The sequence below is a fragment of the Chenopodium quinoa genome, unplaced genomic scaffold (genome assembly GCF_001683475.1).
Source record: "Chenopodium quinoa cultivar QQ74 unplaced genomic scaffold, ASM168347v1, whole genome shotgun sequence".
NCBI lineage: Eukaryota > Viridiplantae > Streptophyta > Magnoliopsida > Caryophyllales > Amaranthaceae > Chenopodium > Chenopodium quinoa.
Genome location: NW_018743108.1, coordinates 572,665 through 586,993, shown reverse-complemented (window position 1 = coordinate 586,993; position 14,329 = coordinate 572,665). Strand labels below are relative to the sequence as shown.

The 14,329-nt window shown below is 34.2% G+C and overlaps 1 protein-coding gene across 7 annotated transcripts; it reads left to right on the top strand.

The window, feature by feature from the left end:
• Positions 1-670: 670 nt before the first annotated feature.
• On the top strand, positions 671-8,851 carry LOC110731946. Of its 7 annotated transcripts, none has more exons than XM_021911863.1 (9): positions 689-993; positions 4,388-4,562; positions 4,830-4,917; positions 5,034-6,306; positions 6,382-6,471; positions 6,622-6,783; positions 6,879-7,055; positions 7,135-7,365; positions 7,497-7,632. In XM_021911863.1, the coding sequence occupies exons 4-9, from the start codon at positions 6,276-6,278 to the stop codon at positions 7,505-7,507; spliced, it is 702 nt and encodes a 233-aa protein (XP_021767555.1). In that variant the 5' UTR covers positions 689-993; positions 4,388-4,562; positions 4,830-4,917; positions 5,034-6,275; the 3' UTR covers positions 7,508-7,632. The 7 variants fall into 7 exon arrangements, 5 of the variants coding, with proteins under 5 accessions (XP_021767553.1, XP_021767555.1, XP_021767554.1 ...); XM_021911862.1 differs by having other exon boundaries at positions 4,388-4,707; XM_021911864.1 differs by lacking the exon at positions 4,388-4,562.
• The last annotated feature ends 5,478 nt before the right edge of the window (positions 8,852-14,329 follow it).

Here is a 14,329-nt window from a genome sequence, read left to right as displayed (position 1 = left end):
ACACTCATCACTAAGGACTACACTATGGAGAAAACTAATGTCTCTTTGGCTGCAATGGACAAGATAAAGGAACAAGTGAGCAAGATGTTTGAGGACTTCACCTACGTGGAAAAACCTGCCACTTCTTTGGCTATCAAGGCAGATAACCCTATGTTTTCAGTTAAAGGCTTTTTCTGCAAATATGGCCCTCAAAGGATTAGATGTAGCACTCTTCCCTACCGTGTTCCCTCGTTCCTTGGAGCATGCTTGTCAACAATGGTTTTACTCTTTAGATTCCTAGCATACTGCAACTTAGGAGGATATTACTGAAAGTTTTATGAGTTGTTATAAGTGTAACATCCAAGCTAAGACCTCTGAATATGAACTCTCTATTTTCAAACACAAAGAGAATGAAAGCTTCACTACATACACTACAAGAAAAACCATTTATTGCAACAAGTTTTTGCAACGACTTAAAGTTTTTCGTTGCAAAATATAATTTTGGCAACGACTACAATTATACCGTTGCAAATTTTGTTGCAAAAAATAAAAATTTCGTTTCCCTCCAACAACCATTAGTGCGGGCAATGAAAATTTCGGGGTAAAAATTTAAAAACTATGATTTGCAACGAAAGTAGTCGTTAAAAAAAAATTTAATGTATAGCCACAACAGTAGTTGCAAAAAATAAAGTCTCGAGTATTGTAACAAGTGTAGTTGTGTAAAAAATGATCAATATGTTTAACAACAATAATAGTCATTGCCAACAATATATCAAAGATTAATAAAAAAACAAATAGCCAAATTAAACAAAAGAACCTCACGCAATTCCCACCCTTTTTTATTTCATTTTGTTCTTATTCTAAGAACAAAAATACCCCAGACTACTTTCCCACTCAAGAACCTCACGCATGCCATTTCATTTTCGGCCCTTCATTTTTCTTCGGCGGCGGCTATAGTGAATGACTTCACCAGCGACGCATCCTTTCTCCGGCGACACTACTTGGCCTTTGCATGTAAGATTTCTAACTTTTAATTGTTGTGTTCAATTTTTAGGGTCTTAATTTTGTCGGGTTCAATTTAATTTCTGGGTTTTAAAAAAATGATGGGTTCAATTTTATGGTTTATTGAAGGGTTAGATCTGAAGAATTTTACTAGTAGAGGATTATTAGTTGTTACGAGCATCTGGGTACCAATCTCGGTATAATTTTAAGGGTTAATTTCATAATTATTGTAATTGTTGGATGGCAAAGGTTATTTCTAAGTGGAAGTTGAGTTCAATTTATAGTTGATAATATGTGTTGCATGATATTACATTCAAATTAGCTTGTCATTGAAAATTAATTTCATATGAATTTCTGGGTTGCCGTTGTAGTTTTCGTTTTTCCTATTTGTTGGGTTGTTGGTTGAATTGTCAGTTTAGTTTGGGGTGATTATTGAAAACCTCCTAAGGTGGGTGTGAGGTTTGCAGTTGAGTTAGCTTATGTTGTTGTGGTGTACGGTAAGGCGGTAATGGCATTGAATCAATGAATTGAATGTATATGCAACCTTAGTACGTTGTATAAGTTGTGACGAATCGTACCATAATATAGTCATAGCTTATATTATAGTCATTGACGATTGCCAACTTCCTGCCAACACTGGTGGGTGCATTAAGTAGTACGTGTGTCAGTATGCTGGTAGCTTCAAGCCTTCAAAGTGTCTACGGAGTGAGTAATTGAGTATATTGTTATTCATTAGTGAATATTGTTACTTACAAAAACAAAGTGAGTAAGAATATTATAACCAAAGTACATATATGAGCAGAACATAATGCAAGCCTAAGTTTCCAAAGCTTATTAATACAATGCGGTTAGTGGTTTTTATATCTAATCCACCACTAGTCATTAGAGAAATTGTTTGATGAGCTGAATCTGCTAATCTAGTAGGGCCATTGTTTTTGAGGGGCAGGTTGTGGGTTGTGGGTTTATTTATTTATTTATTTTTTTTATTTCTATAATTTATAAAATGGTTGTTTTTTTTTTTAATTCTATAATTTATAAATTTATATCCTTGTATTGTGTTATTAATCTACATGTTTTTTTTCGAGTACTAGGAGATGGATTAGGATAAGACTTGGATGAAAAAAATAAATCGATCGTCTCCTGATTATGTTAAAGGCGTTGATGGCTTTTTAAATTTTGCCTATTCCCATGTAAGAATAGATGAGACTATTAGATGTCCTTGTAATGAGTGTCGAAATATATTTTGTAAAAAGAGATGTGATATAAGATCAGACTTACTTAAGTGGGGATGTATGAGAACTATACCTTATGGAAATATCATGGGGAAATTTTACAAAGTGTCAATGAAAATGATGATTTAGATGATGACGATGATAGTGAACTTAATATGTTACAAGATGCTTGTTGCATTACTAGCATGAATTTAGGGAACGATGTGCAAAACATGAAAGGTATTACTAAGAATAGTCATGCAGAACCTAATGAAGATGCTATAAAGTTTTACCGACTTCTTAAAGAATTTCAAGAGCCTTTGACAGTTGATGGCTCTAAAATGTCAAAGTTGTCATATATTGTGAAGTTGCTTCACTTGAAGGTTCTCAATAATTGGAGTGATAGCTCTTTTGACAATTTACTGAAGTTGCAGCACCAAGCTTGGGGTACTACTCTTCCAAATTCCTATTATGAGGCAAAACAGTTGATCAAAGACTTGGGTCTTGATTATAAAAAGATTCATGCTTGCCAAAATGACTACATCATTTACTGGAAAGAGCATGAAAATTTGAACAAGTGCCCTAAATGTGGTTTGTCAAGGTGGAAAACAGATAATAAAAAAGGCTCTTCTAAGGGAGTACAAGTTCCTCACAAGAATCTACGGTATTTTCCATTGAAATCTAGGTTGCAAAGGTTGTATATGTCAAGAAAAACTGCTAAAGATATGCAGTGGCATAAATTAGAAAGAGAGGATGATGATATTATGAGGCATCCTGCTGATTCAGTTGCATGGAAATCATTTGACGAAGAGTTCAATGAGTTTAAATCAGATGCACGTAATGTAAGGCTTGGGCTAGCTTGTGATGGTTTTCAGCCTTTTCCCAATTCGCCATATAGTATATGGCCTGTGGTTCTCATTCCTTACAACTTACCTCCTTGGTTATGTATGAAACCCCATTCTTTTATGTTAACTTTGTTTATACAAGGACCAACAAATCCCGGAAGGGATATAGATGTGTATCTTCGGCCACTAATTGATGAATTGAAGGAGCTTTGGGAAGAGGGAGTTTAAACTTATGATGCATATTGTAAGGAAAATTTCAGACAGCGTGCTGCTGTTTTGTGGACAATTAATGACTTTCCCCCTTATGGTGATTTGTCTGGCTGGTGTACTAAAGGTAATTTCGCTTGCCCATGCTTCCTCAAGGAAACTAATCGCACTAAATTGATGCATAAAGGTGGCTATCTACGTCATCATCGTTGGCTACCACTTAGTCAGAAGTAGAGAAAGTGGAGTAAACCCTTTGATGATACGATAGAAAGGGGGCGTGCACCAAAGCCTTTAAGCGGGGATGAAGTGTTGCAACATTGTAGTTGCTTCACACCGGCTGATTTTGGAAAACCTTCTAAAAAGAGAAAAAAGGATTCCTCTAGTAGTTCGTACTGGTGGCATAAAAAAAGCATTTTCTTTGAACTACCATATTGGAGAAAACTAAAACTCCGCCATAACATAGATGTTATGCACATCAAAAAAAATGTGTCTGATAATATATTGGGTACTTAAATGAAAATAAAAGGAAAAAACAAAGATACCATGAAGGCTCGAGTGGATTTAGTGAAAATGAAGATTAGGGAGGAGTTGCACCCTATATTAGATGGAAACAAAGTCCGTGTGCTTGTTGCAAGCTACTGTTTGAGCCAAAATGCCAAAGCTGCCATATGTGATATGTTTGGGAACATAAAATCTCCGAATGGATATTTATCCAACATTTTGCGTTGTGTGAAAGATGGGGGAAAAAGGTTTTCATGTATGAAAAGCCATGATCATCACGTGTTTATTGAGCAGTTGCTTCCCCTTGCCATTTGAGGTTTCTTACCAAAACAAGTGTATAAGCCTCTGGTTGAATTAAGTTCTTATTTTCGGAACTTATGCTCCAAAAGTATAAGTATTCGTGAGCTGCAAACCCTTGAGCAGCAAATTCCTTACACATTATGCAAGTTAGAGATGGTATTTCCCCCTGCTTTCTTTGATGTGATGGTGCATTTAGTTATACATTTGGCGGTAGAGGCTAAGATTGCTGGACCTGTCAGATATAGATGGATGTTTCCTATAGAGAGGTAGCCCACTTTTATAATATTTTATTGTTTAATTTTCTTTTTTGGTAATAACTTTAAAATTTGTTTTAACCTTTAGGTACATCCAAACATTAAAAGCTTACATTGAAATAGAGCACATCCTGAAGGTTCTATTGCCGAAGGTTATCTTGCAGATGAGTGCTTAACATTCTGCTCAAGATATATGAGTGACATTGATACTAAGTTCAATCGAAAAGCAAGAAATGATGATGATGGGGATGAGGTTGTTGAAGGTACCAGGACTTCAAATCTTGAGATATTTAGACCACTTGGTCATTATATTGGACAGGGTGTTCCTGTACATCTCAGTTTTGAGGAGTGTGATCAAATTCATTCTTATATTCTCCATAATTGTGATGAGCTTATTGAGTTTGTTGAGTAAGTTCTTTAAAAAAAATTATACTTGTTCTTGCATTCTTGTCTAAATTTATTTAATCCTCTTGATTATATTTCTATGTTCACCAATATTGTATATTTTAATTTAAAATTTATTTCTACAGGAGGCTCAAGCTAGAGTTGGAAAAGGAGTGCACAAGAAATATAGAACGAAGGCATAAAGCAGAATTTTCCAAATGGAATTATCAGCATGTATGCTATTTTTTATAGTACATACTTTTCATTCATTTTCTTTGATGTTTATTATTGATTATTTTAGTACTTAAATGCCGTGACTTTCTTAGTATAAGTATTTTTATTTGTTTTAGGTACGAAATATGCATGAAAAAGGAGATGTCGATGATGATTTGTATAATTTGGTTTGTGGTCCTTCAAGAGTTGTTAGGCGGTACACTGGTTACATTGTTAATGGTTTTCGATTTCACAGCAAGGATCGTTGTGAAAATAGGAAAACTCAGAATTGTGGCATTATGGTCCGGGGAGATGATACCTCTGATAAAGAATATTATGGTATTTTAGGAGACATATTTGAAATGCATTACCCTGAAGGAAATCGTGTATTTGTTTTCAAATGTAATTGGTATGATGTTGGATGCCAAGGTAGAGGGTTTAAGGTAGATGAATTTGGATATATAAGTGTAAACAAGATGAGTTCCTTAAAGTTTGATGAAGTTTTTGTATTGGAGTCACAAGTTGAACATGTTTTTTTTTGTTGATGACCCGCGAGAGAAAGACTGGCAGTTCCTTATTAAGACACTTCCAAGGGATTTGTATAATATGCTTAGTGCTGGTGTCAATGGACAAGATGGGGATGATGTCGATGTTCATAATGAAGTGGATGTGGATGCATTTCAACAAGGAGAAATGCAAGAGCAATGTTTTACTTCTGATTCAAATGTTGCTAATTTGGTGTTATCTACAGACACATTTGTGATTGAACGAGATTCAAAGGTTGTTGAAATGGTAAGAAAATTCATGGAGGAGTACAAGGCAGATTATGACTTTATAAATGACGGTGAAATTGAACAGTTTGATGACATCTCAAGTGAAGAAAAAGAAGAGGAGTTTGATTCTGACACATAAGTGACTACTTCGTTTTAATTTATCATGAGTAAACTTTATTGTTCCATGTTTTTTTTGTTTTATTATGCTATGCTTTTGGTGTTGTTTAGTGTAGTTTGTTTTTTGCCTCAAGTTTTAATTGTGATATGCTGATTTGGATGTTTTGACCTTTTGGACTGTAATTGATCATCTTCTTTGGTAAACAGAATACTTTTACTTTGCTAAAAAATGAATATACTTGTAAGAACACTAACATGAGATTTAAGTATTATTGATTTAATAATTTGTATTAAGCATCAATTAACAGGTTTTTTTTTTTAAAATTCTACTAGTACTGCTATATTTTTATTGGTGTAGGAATAAGAAGATAATACCGTCAGTACAAAAAAGATGCCAAGAAGAGGAGGAGGCAAGAGTACGGGTAATCTTGTTATTGCACCTGGAAGATTCAAAGTCTAAATCAAGCTAATCGACTTACCCAACGTCACATGCAAGATGGTGCTTATGTGGTAGAAAAAGGTAAGCAAAATTATGTTCTAACGTTGTCTGGCTCTAATTCTCATATATAGTGATATCTTTTGTTTGTAAATAAAGGAACAATAATGAGAAAAGTCTCCGATCGAAACAAAGGTCGAATTGGTAGTCCATCTCAAAGGGACAGACAAATTGAAATGGCTCTGAGAAGTAAGACACTTTGTACACATACTGTAACATTCTGTTTTAAATTAAAAAAATAATATCCTTTTTTTTCTGTCTATAATATTCAATTGAGAATGCCGAATTTTTTTTTTGCTACATTTAGTTAATAGGGACTAGTTATTTATATACTTACAGATTTAGAGAGACAACGAGCACCATCTACTATGATGGACATAGATAGAGAGATAGAGTCTCCAACTCAGGGTGATAGTTATGTCCAAACCCCTGATAATAATGTAGAGAATATCCAAAATGATGAAGCAAATGATTTATCTCAAGGTTTCATTCCAGCTTTAGGTAAGTTAATAGTGTTTAAGTTTCTTAAAATAATAATCAATATTAAACCATATTTGATTCATAAATACAAACATGTTAACATGATTTGGTTTTAGGTGCACTTGGTATGAGAAAGAGATCCAATAGGCTAACATCAAGAGTTGTAAACGCTTTGCAAGTGAACTTAGCTGCAATTCCTAAACCCACTAAGCCAAGGGAGGAAAATATAAATGATGAAGAAGTACAAGCCAATGAAATTGATAATATGGAAGATTTAGAAGACGCAACTCAAGGTAAATTTTAAAGTTAATAACATGTGTAGATTTTATGAAATTCTTGAATACTTTGTAAGACTTTATTATATGCTAACAGGTACAAGTAAGAGAAGGGGAAGAGGAAACAGGGGAAAATATAAAAGTTATGTTGTTGACATGAAAATCAAGGGAAAAGGCTCTAAACTTTCAGTTTACATCCCTGATGAAATTGATCGTGCAATTGGAGAAAATGCAAGACACCTAGTGAATGAGTGTGGTCGTGTGGTCAGAACTAAAGCCCCATTGGATGTTCGAAATTGGCAGGGAGCTTTTTCAGTTGCTGGTGAAAGTATGTGGAAAGAAATACAGATAACACTAGCACATTAACTTGATAATTGTTGTTAAGATAAAAAAAAGGAATACCATAATGTTGTAAATTCTGTTTAACTATTTATTACTTATATTGTTTTTACATTGTAGGACAAGTTTGAAATTGAATCTAGCCGGACTTTGAAGATGTACGGTTTTGTTGTCGACACCATGCAGCGATTATATAGGTTGTGGAAATGTCGGCTACATTACTACTACAAGAGTCCCAAATGTGGAAAAGATGATGCTGAGCTTATAAAGAATCCTCCCCCTGATGTACCCTTACAGAAATGGAAATCTTGTGTAAAGCATTTTGGATCACCTGAATTTAAGGTAATTTTTCCTAATCAAAAGCATTAAATTAGTCAGCATTCTATAAGTAATAACCTACCTTTTTTTTGTGAAAACTACTCATGTAGCTTGTAAGTGAAAGGAACTCTAAGAATCGACTGTCTACCAATAGATGTATTCATACAACTAGAAATTGGGCTTTTGTGGAAGTAGAAGATGTAATGGTAAGATTGATTTCATGTATGGGTTAAAAAAGTAAATTCTTTTGCTTTCATTATCTTTAAAATTAGTCTTATTGATCTTTGAATATGTAGACGAAAGAGAATGGAAATGTAAAGCCTTCTGCAGATGTAATATGGCTTATTGAACACACACACTATAATGGGAAAGGCGAGCTAGAACGGGCAGATGGGATACGCTCAAAAGAAGTACATGTATGTCCTACTAAAGTAATGACTTTCTAATTTATGATTTAATGTAATCTGATGTTTTTCTATTCTGGATTTTTTTATATCTTTCAGGATAAAATGAAAGATGTTGTTTCTAAGGTAGGGGATTCAATGACTCAAGAGGAGATATTGATTCAAGTTTTAGGTTCAAGGTCTGGTCACTTTCGTGGAAAAGGTTCTGCTATCCGGGCTTATTGTAAAAACAAACAACAACCAGATCAAAACAAACTTGTATCGGAACAACAAGAAAAAATTCAAGAATAAGAAAAAAAGATTAAAGAGCTAGAAGAAAGCCAGCAAAAGCAACAACAAGAACTAGAGGAGTACAAAAAACAACAAGAAGAGCAAATGGAGGCTTTTAAAAGGGACTTATTGCAGCAACTTGCAAATAGAGGACTCTAGTTAATTTTAACAACCAGGTAAATAGTATTTTTTTACAATCAAGAAAACCAAAAGGAGTCAAGGCTTTTTCCTAGCATGAATTGCTAGTTTATATGCCTATGTTACTATAATTCTTGGAACTTTCTTAATCATAAGACATTATAGTGTTTAGTACTTACTTTTTGTGTTTTGCACTTACTTTTTGTGTTTATTATAAAGTTATTTTCAGGTGCCATGGTCATTAATTTTGGAGGTTTGATTAATTGATTTTTTTTGCCAAGGATTGTGCTTTCCTTTTAATGACTGAAGGCCTCTTTTGCGGTGGCGTCCAAAGGGACTTGTAAACCGTTCACGAGGTGAAGTTTACACCCCTTAACGATCCAAGAGGTTGCAACTCCAATAGGTCTAGAACCATGATTGGTAGTTTGTGGATGAAGGTACAAATCCAATCTAAAAAAGATTGAACCTGCCCTAATAATAGGCCTCTACTTTATGCTGATCGTATTCATGTGCGCTTTCTAACTAACATGCAATCATTATTAGGATTAACCCTAAACATGTTTAATCTATGTTGGTTGAATATTAATGCACAGATAAAACTATTATTGGCGATCACTTGAATTATAATCAAATTAACCCTAAACAAGATTATTAATTATCTTATTAAGCGTGATTACAAGTACAAATTCCCTTTAAACATGCATAAAAGACGTGATCAAGCAATAACAATAAATATAATCAAGCAACATAATTATCATCATAAATAATAATCAATATTATAATTATCATAATAAATATAAAAATAATCATAATCATATCAACGCTAAAGCATAATAATAGCAAGATCCTAGGCAAGATACTAACAAGATTAATAACAAACCCTAGCATGCACTAAAAATTAAAAATCAAATCTTTAACCCTAACATGATACTAACTTGATATTAGGAAAGAATATAAAAGGCATCATACTTTTAATAACACTTGACATTAAGATTTTTTAGTTGTTTCCCTAAACATGATACTAGGAAGATCAAAACACCCTAACATGATGCTAGGAATCATAATAACAACCCAAGCATGATTTCTACATCATAATATCAATGCAAACAATTAAAGAACTTACTTGGATGCCTCGTACCTCTTTCTAATAACAAAATACACGCATTAGTAACTTCAATGAAAATTATAAACAATAATTAAATTAAACAATTGAAAGAGATATAAGGGGCCAAACCCTCATATATTAAAACCTTTCACATCTAGGGAAAAGGCAACTTCGAACAATGCTAGGTGTTTCCTGATCTTGTGAATGCGGAATTTCTTTTGAGAAAAGGTTGGTTTAGAAAAGAGAGAAAAAGAATAAGCTTTAGCTTCGAGAGAGAAGAGAATTAGAGAGTTGTTGAGAATTGATGATTGAAAATGGAGACTTTAGGAGGCTATTTATAGAGAAAATCAGCCGAAAGGATAGAAAAAAAAAATCAGAGTTTCGACGAGAAAAAAAAGAAGTTAGCGCCAAGTGCTGAACATTAGCGCCAGGTGCTAATGTCTGGCGTTAGGCACTAATTAATTTTTTCACTCGTTTTCTAAATTCAGATAAAATTTAGCCGTACAAAAGGGAAAAATTGTATTTTCCTTAAAAACACTCTTTTTATTCTGGCTAAAACTCTAAAAAGTCAACAAAAGTCAATTTATCAATGGTAATTGAATTAGGAATGAAAAGAACCTTCTAGATGAATCTAGAAGACTAAAATCAATTCTAATTGCATTAGTAATGATAAATCTATATTAGGCCCTCCTCTAGATCATTGGGCCGCATATAAGGCTCAAACTGGGCCCAGTTTAGTAATTTGGCCATTACTTCCTCATTATATATCGAAATTGGGCTTATAATATATCGTTGGAAAGCTCTTTTCAACCCCATCCAAATACATAACTATTGGACCCATACTATGGACCAACCAAACTGGATTGGTTGTTTTCTTAAAAATAGGTTTTCAAAAACAGAGAGAAGAGAAAAGAAATTAAAACTATCCGCAACACTAGACTTCCCACACTTTCACTTCATTCGATTATGATTCGACGTGAAAGATACTCATCATCGGGTTTGGTTTAGGGGAGACACAAATGGGTGTCTGTAGTAGGAAAAAAGGAAGCCCAAAGAGCTATGAGGATAGTCCATGAAGGCATTTGTGGAACTCATGTTAATGGTAAAATGCTAGTCTAATAGATAATGCGAGAAGGGTATAATTGGACTACCATGAATAGGGACTGTCATCAAGATGTAAAAAGATTCCCTAAATGCCAAATATACGCTAAACTTGTAATATGTTCCTCCATCTCAACATGGGGAATTAATATCATCGGTAAAATTACCCCTCCTGGGACGGGAGGTCACAAATACTTTTTAGTAGCAATTGATTACTTCACAAAGTGAGTTGAAGCACATTCATATGCTAAACTCACTGCAAAACATGTAGCACACTTTATCAAGAGGAACATTATTTGTCGATATGGAGTCCCCCATGAGATGATAAGTGACAATGGAACTCACTTTCAAGCAGAATGTGAAGAATTGTTACAAAAATATGGTATCCAACACCATCATTCCTCTCCTTATAGACCTCAAGAAAATGGAGCAGTTGAGGCGGCTAACAAAAATCTAAACACTATTATCGAGAAAAGGACAGAAAATTACAAGGATTGGCCTGAAAATCTCCATTTTACACTTAGGGGTTATCGCACGTCAATCCATACATTAACAGGAAATACGCCATTCTCTTTAGTTTATGCAATAGATATCGTACAAACTGTAGAGCTAGAGATACCTTCTCTACGCATTGCATAAGAAAGTAAACTCGATGAAGTCGAATAGACTAGGGCAAGATATGAAGAGCTAATTCTACTCGATGAAAAGAGACTAGAAGCTCTACATCATACTCAATGCTATAAAACCCGTATGGCTAGACACTTTATTAAGAAGGTCAAGACACGAAACATCAAAGTAAGAGACTTGGTGTTAAAAGCTTTAAGGAAAAATGTTTCGGATCCAAGAGGCAAATTTAGGCCTAATTGGTCCGGACTATATATCGTCAAAACCATAATACCAGGAGGTGCGGCAAAACTAACTGATATGGATGGTAATGAGTTTTCCAACATGACGAACATTGACCAACTTAAAAAGTACTACCCATAATTACTTACTTAGGACACTCAAGAGAGTTACGTTTGGCCTGATTCCTTAGGAAAGAATACGTAGGCAACCCTTTACAGGGTGCGACCACTTTAATTTTTGCAAACCTTGCATCTTAGCATCAATAAAAATTCGACGCAACATCAGCACAACAAAAAGAATTATGTCGCCATTCGACATACTACAGCGCAAGACGACAAAGCCTGTCGCCGGGCGACAGAAAGCAACGTCTAGCGACAGACTTAAAATCGCGGCGCCGATTTTCTGCGAACATCTGGGAAAATTTCGGTGTATTTTTGAAAATTTTCGACTTCCGTACTCGAGAAATTATCTGGAAAATAGTTGAAGTTGTTTTCATTGCTTTAATAAATTAAAAGAAAAGTTGATTTAATTAAAAAATATGAAATTGCATTAATAAAATAAAAATTACATTATTGATGGAATTTAAGTAAAAGCTTAATAAAATAAATTGACTTAAAATTTAAACTAGTCTGATAAATTGGAAATTAAGCAATGTTTCAATCTTTCTTTGCTCTTTTCCAATTCTTGTTTGTGTCTTCTTCATCATCTATGACTTTAGCTAGAAGGCATCCTTTAGAGGACCTACATTCAATTTTAGAGTAAATGATTTCTTTCTTAGCTAGGACTCCATGTTTCTTTTCCACTCAAACCTTCTTTTTTGAAGTGTCAGCTTTGCTTTTCTCTTTGCCCTTAGTAGTGTCTTTGTTCTTAGGCATCATAGGTGTTTTGAATTCAACTTTTTCACCCAAGAGTTCCTTAACAGGAATTACTTTGTCACCTAGACGATTCTTCACATTGGTTTTTCTCTGATCTTGTCCTTTTTAGGTTTATTAAGAAGACAATTATTCACATTATTGGGCAAAGCAGGAGGAACCTTTTGGGTAATCACTTCCCATAAAGGCCTAGTACTCCACTATGTGTCAAACTTCTCTACTTTTTGTGAAATAGGGAATTCATAGGGATGACGGAGATCCCCTGAAGGAATTGTTTGAAGTAGACCGTACTGCCTTTTTACCCTGTAGGGATAATAAAAACTCATCTTGGTTAAGCTTGGAAGACGGCAGAGGGGTTTCTTGTTGACACCAACCATCTTCTCAATTTTCCACCATGGGACGACCCACTTGATAGAAAAGTTACAAGAGGCAAATATTTTACTCCATTCATGGCAACCCATTTTAGAGAAATTCTTCTTTCGCCTTACAAAGAAATTTGGAATGTATTTTTCAATATTGTCAGGAGGACTAATTAATTCTAGTCTCTCCATTAGCCACATTTGCAAAAAAAAATTCAATTCCGTTAATTAGTATTACTATACAAAAATATGTTTTTGATTTCTGTAATTAAAAATATTATTTTTCTATCAGTAATAAAATTGAAGAGCCCCGGAAAGGTGCTTTTTGATTTTTCTTTAATTTATCTTGACTGAGCATAGTCTCTCCAACAATTAATGGCATTGGATTCCTTCCAGATTCAATATGTTCCAAGAGAGATAATATGGTTGCTTGACCTTCATTATTTCTACCACTCGTGAGTAGATATTGGTTAAGCATGCAAAAGAGAAAAGCCCTTCTTCTATAAACGTGAAAAGACTCAGAGTACGGTCTATCAAAAGTAGTGGCGTGCAAATTCTTTTAAATTAACTACGCTACCATCTACAATATTTGTTATATCTTTGTATTTTAAATTAAAGAAGCGCTCGAAATGTTTATAGTAATACTCATTCACTCTAGGAATTACCGCAAGGTCTAATGAAGGGGAGCCTTGGATGGCACCAAATTCTTCTAGTAAAGGGCTAATTTCATCATAGCCTGGTTTACAACAATGTGCGTATCTATCCCAATATTCAAAGGCGGTATGAATAAAATCTATGTCAAGATCTACCCTCTTAATACCATAAATACCCCCCATGTGAAAAAGTCGAGTTCTTTTCTATCTATAGCAGTTAAAGACCGACACCATTTACGAATAAAATCGCTAAAACTCTAAGTGACTAAAGACATGATTATTTGTTGAGAAGCTAAGATTATAATTAATCTGTTTGAATTATACAGAAAATCTGCAGATTAGTGGGCTATTTGTGCACAAAATTGATGCAGTTCGATTCTTGAAAGGATTCAGAGGCAACACACTACAGTGCGAGACGACAAATCTGTCGCCTGGCGATAAAGTCTTTCGCTTGGCGAAAAAAGAAATGCCTGGCGACAGCGTGAAACACATGGCAACAACTGACGCTGCAATGCCAGCTCAGCGCGCTATGTAAACCTCATTTTTCTGACCATGATTCGAATTCGTACCTTGACTTTACAATTTTGCCATTTTGTTCCAATCACCCTATGCACAAAATTCAATCTATTTTTCCTTTTTCTTGGATTTTTTTGAGCTTAATTAAATTTAGGCTCAATTTTAGTCCGATTTATTTTCAAAAATATTTTCTTTTTGGGGGAGAATGTCAGATACCCTCCATTAATAATAAAAATGACGAAAATTTTTGCACAAAATTAATCACAAAGTTTTTGCACACACACATATGCTCATAAAATGAAAACTAAAATGCAAGCTAAAACAGTCATAACAGATAATAGTATGTATATACAAATATGTCTAATAAATGA